Genomic DNA, 13,646 nt, shown 5'->3' with positions numbered 1-13,646 from the left:
GCATTGGGGAAAGACCCCAGTTCCCCAAACACATGACTCAGTGTCCGGAGATGGAAGCATCAGGCCTGGGACGGGCACAGGTGGACCTCGGCGGAGTGGCCGGTCCACTTCCCTGCAGGGCACCAGCCCAGCGGCAGAATGGTTCCCGGGCGCTGGGTGCGGGCAGCGTTCCTTTTCCCCTTCTCTTTCTGAAAAGTCAGGCTGGCTTTTCTCTTATTTGTTACTGTTTTTTATTCTATTACTGTGAAATAGTTACATCTTACTCTTCTGTGGTAGTGCTTTACACACACTAGCTTATTTGTAACAGTAGCTCTCTGGTAACAGGTGCTTCTTTGCCCTTATTTTGACTTTGAGGAATTCGAGACACGGAGGGGTTTAGTAACTTGCTCCAAGTCACATACATACTCGGTTGTGGAGTTGGGATTGGTTTGGCTTGAATCCATGCTTCTAACCACTATCCTATGATAATTCACATGATTAATATTGTTATTTTAGGGGCTCCTGGGTGGCTCAGTGGGTTAAGCTGCTGCCTTCAGCTCAGGTCATGATCTCAGGGTCCTGGGATCGAGTCCCACATCAGGCTCTCTGCTCAGTAGGGAGCCTACTTCTCTCTCTCTCTCTCTCTCTCTCTGCCTGCCTCTCTGTCTACTTGTGATCTCTCTCTGTCAAATCAATAAATAAAATCTTTAAAAAATATATTGTTATTTTATACCTGCCAGTGTTTTAACGTGGAAAACAGAGAAGGAACTTATACTTGCTCATTCTTTCTATTAGATTTTATTGGGATTTCTGTTGTTATATTTAGAACCTTATCATTACGGAGGCATATCCTGTTTTTTCTTTAAACCACTAGAGATTTTGTCTGCTCACATTGAATCAGCGGACTGTGATGAATCACTGAGGAAAAATACCAAAAAAACTTCTTTTTCTGAGTGCTTTCGGTTTTTGGTTATAAATGTGCTTTATTTTGTTTGTTCGTTCATTCTCTCAGGTGTCTGCTGTCATCCACATTATCAAAGATTTCTAGTTCCCTTTCATGGACTTCCGTTTAGTATATGAGTCAGGAGAGCGGAGTGTTGAAAGGTTTTTCTTTCTTTCTTTCTTTTTTAAGATTTTATTTTTATTTGTTTGGGAGAGAGAGAAAGAAAGAGAGCATGAGAGGGGAGAAGGTCAGAGGGAGAAGCGGACTCCCCGCAGAGCTGGGATCCCGATGCGGGACTTGATCCTGGGACCCCGGGATCAGGACCTGAGCCGAAAGGCAGTGGCTTAACCAACTGAGCCACCCAGGTGCCCGGTTTTTTATTTTTCTTAAAGCTTAAGTCATTCCTCAGCAAGGTGGTAAGTTTGGGGAGAAGGAACCCATTGTGTTCCCAGTAGACCCATCTCCTTGCCGCCAATGCTGACTTCTGAGGGGTCCCCTGGGGACCTGAACGTTTACAGCTTTTCCACAGTGCCCTACTGAAGGTACTGCTGAGCCCCTGGTGAAATCTGGTGTATGGGACGCATATTCCCAGGGTGCCGTCAGTGGGTATGGTCAGTTAATAGGATCATACATAGTCATTCAAAACAGATTAGAATTATGATTTGCTGAGAAGCAAGAGTTCAGAGTTTACCTTCGGATGGTAAAGCGTCAGAGTTGGAAGTGACCTGGAAGTCCCGACCCCCGGGCCCGTCAGTTTGGGGACGAAGCCGTGGGAGGAGCCCGGGGCTAGGCGCGAGCACCGAGAGGCCCTCCTGTCGGGAGGAATGGGGCGGACGCCTGGGCAGGAGCCCCCGCTGGGTGATGCCGCGCCTCAAGTAGAGCAACCCCTTTTCCGTGTCCGCACCGGGGTCGGTCGGTTGGCAGAGGCGGTCCGAGTCCCTCTAGAGAGCCGGACTCGGAGACCGCGATTCGGCCCAGCCGGAGGGACGGCCACGCGCTCTCGGCGGTGTCTTCCGTGGGAGGCGACAGCGCGGGCGCGCGCTCTCGTCCCCGTTGGCAAGGCCGGGTGAGCCGGGGGACCGCCAGGACCAAGTGTTGCGCGGGGGAGGCCGCCGGGACAGGGGCGCAGGCAGATGAGGGCTGCGAGCGTCGGGCCGGCCGGAGAGCGGAGCTGGAGAGCCGGGGCGCGGCCCGGGGTGCGCGGGACGCCGCGGGGCGCGGCGCGTCGGCGGGGCCGCGGGAGCTTGGAGAGCAGACGCGCCGCGCCGCTGTTCCGCCCGCGCAGCTACAGGCCCATCGTGGAGTACATCGACGCGCAGTTCGAGGCGTATCTGCAGGAGGAGCTGAAGATCCGGCGCTCGCTGTTCAGCTACCACGACTCCAGGGTCCACGCCTGCCTCTACTTCATCGCCCCCACCGGCCACTCCCTGAAGTCCCTGGACCTGGTCACCATGAAGAAGCTGGACAGCAAGGTACGCCCTGCCCCGCCGGCCCTCCCGGTTCCCATCGCCTCCGTCTGGAGGCCCTGGCCTCCTTGCCCCTCTGGGTGGCATTCGGCTGCCGTTTGTTCGCGGGGCCGTTTTGCGCAGCAGTTTCAGGTTCCCCGCGGAGCTAGGAGGAAGGTGCGGAGATGCCCACGGACCCTGCCCCGCACCCACACGCCCGCCCACGGGCACCTTGTTAGCGGCCGCGCTCACGTGGACGCTCAGCCCCCGAAGTGCGTGGTCGGCACTGGGGTTCCCTGTTGCTGGCGGACAGCCGGGCTTGGACTCATCTAGAAAGAGCCGTACCCCTCATCAGAGTGCACAGTCGGTTCCTGCCCAGTACTCCCCCGTGCTCCTGCCTGTCCGTCCCTCCCCGCTTCCTCCAACCCCGCAATTGTCTCTTCTGGTTTACAGAGCCATAGGGTTTAGCAATGGGAGAAAAAGGCTTCAAAACCTCTGGATGTTGGGCTAAACAAAACAAAACAAACAAAAGCGTGGTGCTCTCTACCAGCTATTTTTAGTTCTTAAATTAGCACCAGTGGGTGCTCTGATGAGGGCGGGGAGTTATATAGCCGAAGCACCTAAAAGGTCATAGGAAGGGTTAAATTTAGGGAGATTGAAATAGGAAGTCACAATTTGTTTATTTTCTTAAAAGCTCTAAATTTCTTTTTTTCTTTTTTCTTTTAAAGATTTTTATTTATTAGAAAGTGAGCACTGCACAGTGGGTGCAGAGGGAGAAGGAGAAGCACTGTCCCCGTGGAGCAGGGAGCCCTATGCAGGACTCGGTCCCTGGGATCATGACCTGAGCCACTGAGCCACCCAGGCGTCCCTTTCTAGATTTCTTTTTTAAAGGTCTTTAAAAGTTTGGCTTTAATAATTAGGAAGTTTTGAGTGGGGGAAAAAAAAAGGTGTTAATTTTTTTTTTTTAAACTTAGGTGATAAGGACAGTCCAGCTCCTTAGATTTAAAACTGAATTGCACCCATGTGTTTTTATTTTTTATTTATTTTTTAAAGATTTTAATTATTTATTTGACAGAGCACACAGCAGGCAGAGCAGCAGCAGAGAGGGAGAAGCAGACTCCCCACGGAGCAGGGAGCCCGGTGTGGGGCTCGATCCCAGGACCCTGGGATCATGACCTTAACCGAAGGCAGAGGCTTGAGCCACTGAGCCATCCAGGTGCCGCCCCCACCCCCATGTGTTTTTAAAAAGCAGTTTCCGTTTGTCACTGGGCTTTCCATATTAATAACCTCTCCCTTTCACAACATTTGAAGGAAAGGTACTGACAAGTTTGGTAAGTTAGTGGTCTGTTTTACGATTACTTTGATTTTTCGGGGCGCCTGGATGGCTCAGTGGGTTAAGGCCTCTGCCTTCTGTTCAGGTCATGGTCCCGGGGTCCTGGGATCGAGCCCCCCATGGGGCTGTCTGCTCAGCGGGGAGCCTGCTTCCTCCTCTCTCTCTCTCTGCCTGCCTCTCTGCCTACTTGTGATCTCTGTCAAATAAATAAATAAAATCTTTAAAAAAAAAAAACAAAACAACGATTACTTTGATTTTTCATTTTGAAGTAAATGGAGGACAGGACATTCTGAAAGCGAAGAAACACATGACGGTGGGAATGACCACAGAAAGGAGCCGGGGCATTTTCTCTTCTAACCTCCTTTTTGAGTTCCATGGAGAGTCTTAGCAGCTCCAGAGGGTTTTGTTGGGTGTTATTTTTTGTCTAAACAAACACTGTTGGAAAGACGCTTTCTCCCCAGAGGACCGTGATGGAGAACACTCAGGAGACCAGCGTGTCCCCAAGGCCTCTGTCTGAACTCGCTGCCAGAGCGCTGGCCGGGGCTGACGCAGAGCCAGGCTCCTCAGCCTCCAGCACGAGCAGACACACGGCTTTACTGAGACATAGTCTGGTGGCATGAAGGGACCCTGCAGCTGGCGTGTTCTCCTGAGAACAGATAGAAGCCCTTCTCCGTCGTATTTCTTTCAGCGGCAGTTAGCCACGGACGGTGGAGGGATCTGGGCCATGAGGCAGGCTCCCTGTGCTGTCCTGTCCTGGCGACAGGGCTGGGCGATGGGCAGAGAAGGAGGCTGGTCCGAGGGTTGTGGACCAAGCCCGCAGCCAGGGGGATATTTAACAACAGGGTCATGCTTAGTAAAGTTGAATTAAAAAGGGAGAGAAAACAAGGCAAAGCAAACCCAGCTGGAAACAAACAAACCAAAGTCCCCAGAAAGCAGGTTAGACTGCTTTCCAAGATCGCTATTGCTGTGGAGCCAGGAGTGCCGGGTAGCATCTGCAAATGTATTTGCAAAAATGTTTGTTAATAGAAGCAGAGTGAAAAGTTCAGGCTCTTAACTATATAAATCACAAATCTGTGATAATTTCAGAAAGGATTTTTGAACACCTGCCACCGAGGATGATTTTAGATCTAAATTGCTTGATTCATCTATCTACTCTGATCAAGGAACTATGAAACTCTGCCATTTTGTCTGCGTAAAAGTCACTGAGTGCTAAGCACGTACAGAAGGCAGCCAGGGAGAACAACGAGGAAGTCCTCGCATCCGACCCACACATTTCCCTGCCACCAGTGTTTCCCGCAGTCTGTGACTTGCTGGGTGAGCCCAAGCAGGAGGGTCGGAGTGGGTGGGGAATAGGGGAAGAGTAGGTTTTTCTATCCACACGTCTTCTCATGGGGATGGATCAGGGATTTTAATTTGGCTCTTGGAATAAAAGAAGAAGCAAAGGAAGGCAGATGTGACCAAGAAAACCTTGGGAAAAGGCCCCCTCAGTCCCTTGCAAGGATGGCTTTCTCACCGAGTCTGACCCCCTTCCCCTGGAGCTGGGTGGGGAGCATGACCCCGGGTACTGGATGTCAGTAGCATCTCACTGCAAGCTCCGTACCTACCACGGGGTGGTAGACAGTTACTCCTAAAAAAGGAATTTAAGAAAATGTGCTGTGTGGACAGTGCTGGGGAAGGTTGGAAGAACGACCAACGTTGGGGCTCGGGGTTTGTGCTTGAGGGTGACCCTGGCTCTCAACGCTGGGCTTCCTGCCACGATTGGCAAACTCTGCCTTCTTCCTGGTGTGTGTAGCCCCTGGTCAGAAAGTGAGCCTTGTCTTCGGCGCTAGGTCTCGTTCTGGCATGAAGAAGTAATTTGCCAGAAGGCGGTGTTTCAAAAGAATTCGTTGGAAATTTTAAAAGTAGTTGAAATTGGTTTTGTTTTGGTAAACATGTTGGTTCTCCACTCCTAGCAGTCATTAGAAGAAAAGCGAGGATGTTACTCTGGGAGAGGAGCTGTTCCGCTGTTCTTACTCACACAGGCTCGGCTGTTACACTGTAGGAACATGAAACAATCGAGCTCCTGAAGTAGCTGGGAGAGGGCTAAAAGGAGTGGTTGGTTATTCAAAGAATGGGCTTCTTTGTTATTGCTATTTGTCATAGAGTAACACTTCCTTCTACTCTGTAAAAAAGGGGGAAAAAAACCGCGAGGTAGCACAGAAACAGAAGAGGAAATGACAAGTACGCTCTCAGTGCCGGATGGGAGGAAGTAAAAGTGTTCCCAGATGGCGCTCCGAGATTATCCCGTATCTTCGTAATGTTGCATCTGGGCAGAAAGTCTGATTCTCCGTCTCGTCTCTATTTTTTTAAGTGAAGCTTTATAGTTTTTGTTGTTTATTATGTTTCATTCATTTGTCGTATTTTTCTTCCATGGGAATAGTGGCAAAGTGGATGTTTGTTTCACAGGTGAACATCATTCCCATCATTGCAAAAGCCGACACCATCGCCAAGAATGAGCTGCACAAATTCAAGAGTAAGATCATGAGTGAGCTCGTCAGCAACGGCGTCCAGATATACCAGTTCCCCACAGATGAGGAGACGGTGGCAGAGATCAACGCGACAATGAGCGTAAGTCCTCAGCTGCGGAAGGGCTACCCGTAGTTTCCCGAAAGCTTTTCTTGGTGGCAGCGCTGTAGAGTGACTAGAACCCTGGGCCGGGAATCTGATGCTTCAGTGTGGCCCAGCCTGGCGCTGTGGCAAGGCCCTTAGCCACCCTGCTCCCCAGGGTCCCCGTCTGTCAGAGGGGGAAGCGAGGCAAGCCGAGCTCCAGTTTCCTTCCCACTCGGGCAGGTGGAATCCTACGGCAGATCCCACGGGAAGGGCCTGCCCGCCCAGCGCCACCTCACACAAAGCAGCTTAAAGGACGTAGATCTCTGCTCGTCTCTGGCATTGTTGGCAGAAATATATCCACCCGCCTCATTTCAGTTTCTGTGATGGGTTCCTGCCTTTCCCTCCTCCTGTTTCTCGTACCCTTTCCTCGCTAGTGGCTTAACTGGCAGTTGAGGTGTGAGTTCTTCACCTCACAGACAGGATGGTCGGGAGAGAAATGACTGAAGAAAGCTTCAGCGGTTCTCAAGTGTGTCTGCAACACGGTGTCTCCTCGTGAGCCTCCGCGCTGCCCGCGGAGAGCCAAGTCTTCCTGCTGCCTCCTCTGTGTCTCACAGCCATGGCTCATCTCGAAGCCACAGTTACTACACATTTTTTTTTCTTTCAGGACTGCGTAACTTCTGTAGAAGTCGCATTCTTTGCGCATAATAAATGCCCGTTGATGGTTTTTGGAATTCTTAAAATTGTAGGTTAGATTCAATAAAATGTAATTAGAAGCTATTAAGTAAGTTGCCTTTCCCTGGATACATGTTTAAAAATGATTCAAAAGTATGCTAGTGGCAGCAGAAGTCAGTCTAGATCTTTAAATTGTGGTAGGTTGAATTATGTTCTACTTCCTTAGATCTGGTCATGAAAATGTCTAATGAAGTCATTATTAAATGCACTAAAGAAACTCTTTTTAAATTAACAGCCTTATAGTGAGATGTAATTGATATACTGTACAATTTACCCATTTAAAGCATGCAATTCGGTGGTTTTTAGTATTTTCAGAGTTGTACAACCATCACCACCATCAGTTTAGAACATTTTCATCACATCAGAGAAGAAATTGTGTACCTTTTAGCCATCAGCCCTCTAGCCATCCCAGCCCTAGGCAGCCACACTTTGCTTTCTTATCTCTTATATTTGCCTGTGCTAGACCTTCCTATGAAGGGGGCGCGTGCTGCCGTCCACCTGGAGAGCTAGATGACTTGGTCAAAGCTAAGAGCAGCCCTGAGACTTCAGCCCTGGCCTCGCATCTGTGTTGTCTGACGTCATAATTTAGGAGAACAGGGTTATTCCACAAATCTCCTTCTTTTTTCATCAGTTCAGCTCACAGACTTTTCTGTATACCACTGTTACCGTTCAGGGAGGAATTTCTTCCTTAAGTTACTGCTGAGGTGACGAGGACTTTGGAAGCCAGCGCAGCTCCTGCCCTCTCTGGGCTGCTGTGTGGATTTCAAATGTAGGAGCTCAGGAAAGCAAAGGGAGCCTGGCTCCACTCTGCTCCAGTCTGGTCGCCCTCTGAGTTGTAAGACCCATGGTGGTGGCCACGCTCCTGGGGTCAGGATAGTAAAGGCTCTGGAACTCCTGGAAACTGGAGATGCTTCCCGGGGAGATGGTCTGAGGGGCTGTGAAAGGAAGGTTGTCCTAAGGGAGCGTGACTGTCCCTATTCGGAAGGCGGAGCTGAAGCGAGCAGGGGAAGGGCAGTGAGGGTTTGGCCATCGGGACCGGCTTGTAGCAGGCACCCAGCAGAGGAGCCTGTTCCAGTCCCCGTGGACCAGAGTCCGTGTCCGCGCCCTTGGCAGAGCTGCGGCAGAGCGGTCCCTAAGCAGGACGGAAGCGGGCAGCGTGTCGGTGTCTCGGTGTCCGGAGCCCTGCGGTCGTGGGCACCTAGAGCTGCGGAATGATCGCAGCTCCCGCTGTTCTTGACATCTGTGGAGCATTTGCCGCGCAGCAGCCACTAGTCCGGTGGGTGGGAGCTGTTCCCGCTGCCTGGCGTGGGGAGGAGGCTGCGGCCCGGCCCGCCTCGGGCCCCGCGGCCGCTGAACCACCAGCTGGCGGTACCCGTCGTGGGAAGTTCGCGCTGCGTTAGCCCCGAGCCCCTCTGCTGCAGGGCGGCCTGGGAGGTCACTGCAGGAGTCGGGAGATAACGGGAGCGAGTGTCATCTCATGTTCTCTGTCCCCCTCCCCGTCCCTTCAAATCATTTTGGATGGTTGTGCCCCTGAATTTGTGTTAAATTTCTCGGAAGGAAAATAGCCGTGGATTTTGGCTCTTTCTGTCTGTATCCGACTAATCGAGATGATGGTCCCAGATGAACCTTGTTCTTCCACCAGAAACTGTGTTTTTAGGCTCCCTGTCGCAGTGTGCCCCGCTGGCGCAGTCAGTAGAGCAGGCCGCTCCGGATCTCGAGGTCATGGGGTCGAGCCCCACACTTAGGTTCTCCTTTGCAAACAATTTGGGGTGATGAAATCCCACAAGATGGGTAGGAAACACATTTCTTTGGTGGTTGCTTTTGTCGCTCAGGGTGAGCGGAGGAAGCAGTTTTCTTTGGTCGTTACCCCAAAATGTTGGCCAGAAGGGCCCTGTTGCTCCGCAGCTCCAGGGAGCATGTCACAGTTCCAGACTCAGTCTGAGAAAGAGGATGTGCTTCCTCCCTACAGAGCGTGGGATGAACCAGAAAGTAGAAATATCTTGAGCATCAGTGAAATCCCACTTAGGCAGCCAGGTTCAGGGTTGTGCCCTCTGTGAGAGAGGGTTGGGCTTGGAAACGTTCTTGTCTTTCTCAGCTTGTCTGCAGTAGAGGAGCGGTGGCTCAAGGAGGTTGCAATAATCTGTCTCAGGACAGCCGTGTCAGATGCTTGTGCTCTGACATGCTCGTAGGAAAGAGGTGGGTTTACCACCGACCCCTCACCCTGCCAGTGCCCTGGATAGCCAGAGCCACCACATGAGTCAACGGGGAGCAGTCTGGTGTCTTGAACGCCACCTCTCCTTGAGAGGAGTCTGGGCTGCAAGCCTTGGGCCAGTAATTTGGGCTAAAACGTATTTCTGACGTGAATTTTGTACAGTGGCCATCTAAAGCCGTGCTGTTCAGTAGAAATACTAGTCACACAAGTAATTTAACACTTTCCAGTCGTCACATTTAAAAAGGTAAAAGGGGGGTGGGGTGCCTGGCTGGCTCAGTCTGTTAAGCATTGGATTCTTGGTTTCCGCTCAGGTCACGATCTCAGGGTCATGAGATTGAGCCCCGTGTCCAGCTCTGTGCCCAGTTAGAGTCTGCTTGGAATTCTTTTCCCCTTCCTCTCCTTTCCCCTCTGCTCATGTACTCTCTCTCTCTCAAAATAAATAAATAAAATCTTTTAAAAAATGTGGCAGAAGTGGCATTATAAAAAAGAAAGTAAAAGGAAAGGTGGAATTAATTTAAAAGCTTAACTGACTATATTCAAAATATTATTTCAACTTATAATCAATACAAAAATTAATGAGATACTTTCACAGTAAGTCTTTGACATCCAATGTATATTTTATAATTACAGCATATCCCAATTTGGATGACTACTCAAGTTGCTCCTAACGTACTCCAAAGTTTTTCAATATGAAATAAGTCCCAGAAAGATAATTTTCATCTGTGTTTGCATCCACATTGAGCAGACTGGTTCTTTTTTTTAGAAGATTTGAGTTTGAAGCAAAAAAAAAAAAAGTGCAGTCTCCAAACAATAGAATTTTATTTAATGGAAAAATATTTTATCTTCCATTTTAAATTAAATGTAAATTAATAAAAAGTCAAATAAAACTCCTGTCTTAACCCCCCAAGCCCCATTTCGGGTGCTCGGGGGCCACACGTGTTCGTGGCTGTGGTCTGGTGCGCACGCGCCCGCAGCTTCTGGTGTGGGGCGGAGACTCCTCCCGCTGCCCTCGAAGCCGGCTCCTGTCACCTGTTCCCTATCCGGTCGGAGAAAGGGTGGGGGCGCGCAGCCCAACCCCACCGACCTGCAGAGCCCCGCCCCTCTCCTACCCCCCCCTCCCTGTTTTCTCCTGCCCCCGGGTGAGGCCTGCGGCAGGGGGCGGTGCTGGAGAAGGTGACTCATCTCTGGGCTTGTGTCCCTTCCCAGGTCCATCTCCCCTTCGCAGTGGTTGGCAGCACGGAAGAGGTGAAGATCGGCAACAAGATGGCCAAGGCCAGGCAGTACCCCTGGGGTGTGGTGCAGGGTAGGTGTACCTTACGGGGAGGGGAGTCTTCCCATTTCACCCCTGCGGCGACCATTGCCCATCCTCCCCTCCCTGCCGTGTTTGGGGTGGGGGATTGGGGGGTTGGGGGGTGGGGGGGGTGGAGGGGTGGAGGGGTGCTCAGCTGCAGGCAGGAGGGAGGGGGCAGCAGGGCTGTACATGTGGCAGTTGTCAAGAAAGGAAGCAAGACATGGTGGCCTGGTGGGTGGCCAGTGGGGAGAAGGGAGTGCAGAGGCCTCGCGCCACTGAGGCAGCCCCTCAAGAGTGTGGGCTTGTGTGGCTGAGTCATTGCACGGTCCTGATAGGAGAGAGTTCTACCCCAGCAATTTCACCCTCTTTCCTCCCTCTTTCAGCAGCCAAGCGTAAGAACGCTACTAAATGTTTCTTGTCAATGAGAGGATACTTGTTTCTCTGTTATCTCTGGAAAACTTGTCTCCCAGTGAAATGTTATCTGACTGCATATGGGAGAACTTTGAGGCTGTCTGACCTGTGCTTGGCACTGTGGGATATGCCCACAGTCTCTGACCTAAAGGAGCTTCCCATAGATCGCTTTGTTGGGCAAGGACTCTGTTAGCTGCCCTTGGGCCTTTTGGAGGAAGATGCGCAGTGCTAGAGGTCAAGTAGAATCACTACGGAAAGTTCCTTCACTGCTTTAAGCTCTATCGGTCCTCCTTTTCTGTTGTTCTGAATAAAGGCCATAAATCTGAGAAGCGAGAAGAGATTACACCTTTGGGATCCCTAGGAGAATGACAATTCTTTTTGAGTCTTACCTGTTTTCTGTACAATAAAACTTTTCCTAGTGTTGAGAGAAATTAAATGAAGTGGTATGTAAAAACTGCCTTGTATTTCTCCTGGGGGCACGGAGGGGTGGAAATGACCTGGCTTTGCAGCCAGATGTTGGGCTGTTTGAATGTAGACCTGCTACCTCTCAGGTCAGCATGCCTAGCTCAGCCTTGCTTCTGCATCTGCAAGACAAGAGTCACAGCGCCTGCTGGGCAGAATTATCCTGAGGGGTAAAGACCGTATCTGCAAGGGCCCTCCCTCGGGGCAGGCCCCTGGCGGTCACCACGGTCATCGGTATTACGGTCCGCGCTGTTAGCCGTCTTGTCCTCGGTGCAGGTGTGAGGCGAATCCCGTAGAGGGTCTGCAGGTGGCCTTGAGACCAGAGGTCTCAGGAGCCATGGTGGTGAACCTCCGGAAAGTGTCACTTCAGATTTTCAGGGACGTCACCGCTCACAGCCACCCCCACCTTGCCGTGTCTTGCAGTTGAGAACGAAAACCACTGTGACTTCGTGAAGCTTCGGGAGATGCTGATCCGCGTGAACATGGAGGACCTGCGAGAGCAGACCCACACCCGCCATTACGAGCTGTATCGGCGCTGCAAGCTGGAGGAGATGGGCTTCAAGGACACGGACCCTGACAGCAAGCCTTTCAGGTATGAACACACCCAGCAGCGCGCTGTCAGTGGCTCGAGTGGCGTGTTGGTGCATCATGGAAATGGCTTACTGGATTAGGGCGCCTGGCGGCTCAGTTAGTTCAACGCCGGTGCTTGGTTCCAGCTCAGGTCCTGATCTCGGGGGTGTGAGAATGAGCTCTGAGCTCCGCGTCGGGCTCCCTGCTCAGCGGGAAGTCTGCTTCAGGGTCCGGCCCTCTGTCCTGCCCCTGCATGGGCGCGCGCGCGCACTCGCTCCCTCACGTGCACTCTCAAATAAATAATCTTAAAAAAAAAAAAAAGATGTCGGTGACAGAGGGACCTGGTGGGGACACGTTAGTAGCGTAATAGCCAGGCGCCGTGATCTGCACTTGACTGGCGTTATCTCAGCGGACGCATGTAGTCGGTGTCGTTATCCTCCGTTTTGCGGGTCGGCGTGTTAAGGCACCGAGAGCGTAGACCACCTGCCCGGGGCACCGTGAGTAGGAGGTGAGCCCCGGCTCTGAACCGCTCCCTCCCGGAGGTCGGAGCCCGGCCCGGGGTTCACAGAGCTGCGGCCGCTCACCGCAGCGTTCTGCGCTGGCGCTGCCCGCAGGGCCTCCCTCCCCAGGGCTCTTCTGCCAGCCGCTGTGGTGGCTCAGTGTGTACCAGCCACTCATGAGGAGGAAAGGGAGTAACTTCCAGAAGCCGTCTGTGTATCTTCCCACGTCATCCACGGGCGGAGATGCAGGGAGTCAGGACACGAAGGGGAGAATATCAAAGTCAATGTAGAATTCGTGGCCCAGCAAAGGCTCCGTCCTGGTCGGGACCGGGTGGTGGGGGGCCGGCAGGGTTGAGTACGTTGATGGCGGGGGGCTCCCAGGCCAGATTCGCCGCCTCTCAGCGCAGGAGGGGACTGCCTTGTCTGTCCTGGGCCCGCACGACAACTCGGCGGAGATTCCAGGTGAGGTGATGACGCGAGGCACGTCTGGGCACAGGTTAGGGGCTGCAGTTCCTTGGAAAAGACTGTTTCCTCCTCTGCTGTCTCCGTTTTTGGCTTTTATAAAAATCCCTCCTGCAAGCCCACCAGGAGGTCGGGTCGCTGGGCGGTCCGGCTGGGCTTCTGCAAGGCCTGGCAGAGCTGGGTCCAGTGGGCCGCTCTGGCCTTCCCGACTTCCGGGGCTCCGAGTGGTGGCAGATGTCATCCAGGCCTTCTGACTCGCAGACGTAAGCTTCACCCCTGCATCTCCCGCTCCCCATTTGCTTCCATTTCTTCTGGCCTAAGGTTTCCTTGTTTTGTTTTGACATCTCACTATACTCTCACTACATTTATTTTTTCATTGACGTATAATTGACACACAGTATTATATGGATTTGAGATGTACGACGTAGTGATTAATTCTGTACAGCGCTCAGTGCTCACCAGGACAAGTGTGGTCACCAGACAGCATTACTACAGTATCATTGACTGTATCCCCTGTGGTGTACTTTCCGTCTCCATGACTGATCTATTTTACAACTGGTACAAACCTGACCCGTCCCTGTCTTCCTTTATTTATATCTGTTTCCTCTTTATTTCACCTGTCACCTCGCCCCAGCCCCCCAACCACCAGTTTGTTCTTTGTATTTAAGAGTCTGGTTGGTTTTCATTACTTTGTAAATTCATTTGCTTTTTTTTTTT

At 51.9% G+C, this 13,646-nt stretch overlaps 1 protein-coding gene across 4 annotated transcripts in view; it reads left to right on the top strand.

The window, feature by feature from the left end:
* Positions 1 to 13,646, top strand: part of SEPTIN11 (septin 11) — an 88,382-nt gene that overhangs the window by 58,715 nt on the left and 16,021 nt on the right. For all 4 annotated transcript variants that reach the window (XM_032836059.1, XM_032835984.1, XM_032835924.1 and 1 more), the window contains exons 4-7: positions 2,208 to 2,394; positions 6,146 to 6,307; positions 10,440 to 10,536; positions 11,821 to 11,989. In XM_032836059.1, the coding sequence (XP_032691950.1) occupies positions 2,208 to 2,394; positions 6,146 to 6,307; positions 10,440 to 10,536; positions 11,821 to 11,989 (615 nt within the window). The remainder of the gene's footprint in view (positions 1 to 2,207; positions 2,395 to 6,145; positions 6,308 to 10,439; positions 10,537 to 11,820; positions 11,990 to 13,646) is intronic.

This window comes from Lontra canadensis, unplaced genomic scaffold (genome assembly GCF_010015895.1).
Source record: "Lontra canadensis isolate GAN:19392208 unplaced genomic scaffold, GSC_riverotter_1.0 scaffold1, whole genome shotgun sequence".
Lineage (NCBI taxonomy): Eukaryota > Metazoa > Chordata > Mammalia > Carnivora > Mustelidae > Lontra > Lontra canadensis.
The sequence above is the reverse complement of the archived record's forward strand: the minus strand, read 5'-3'. Positions and strand labels throughout refer to the sequence as shown.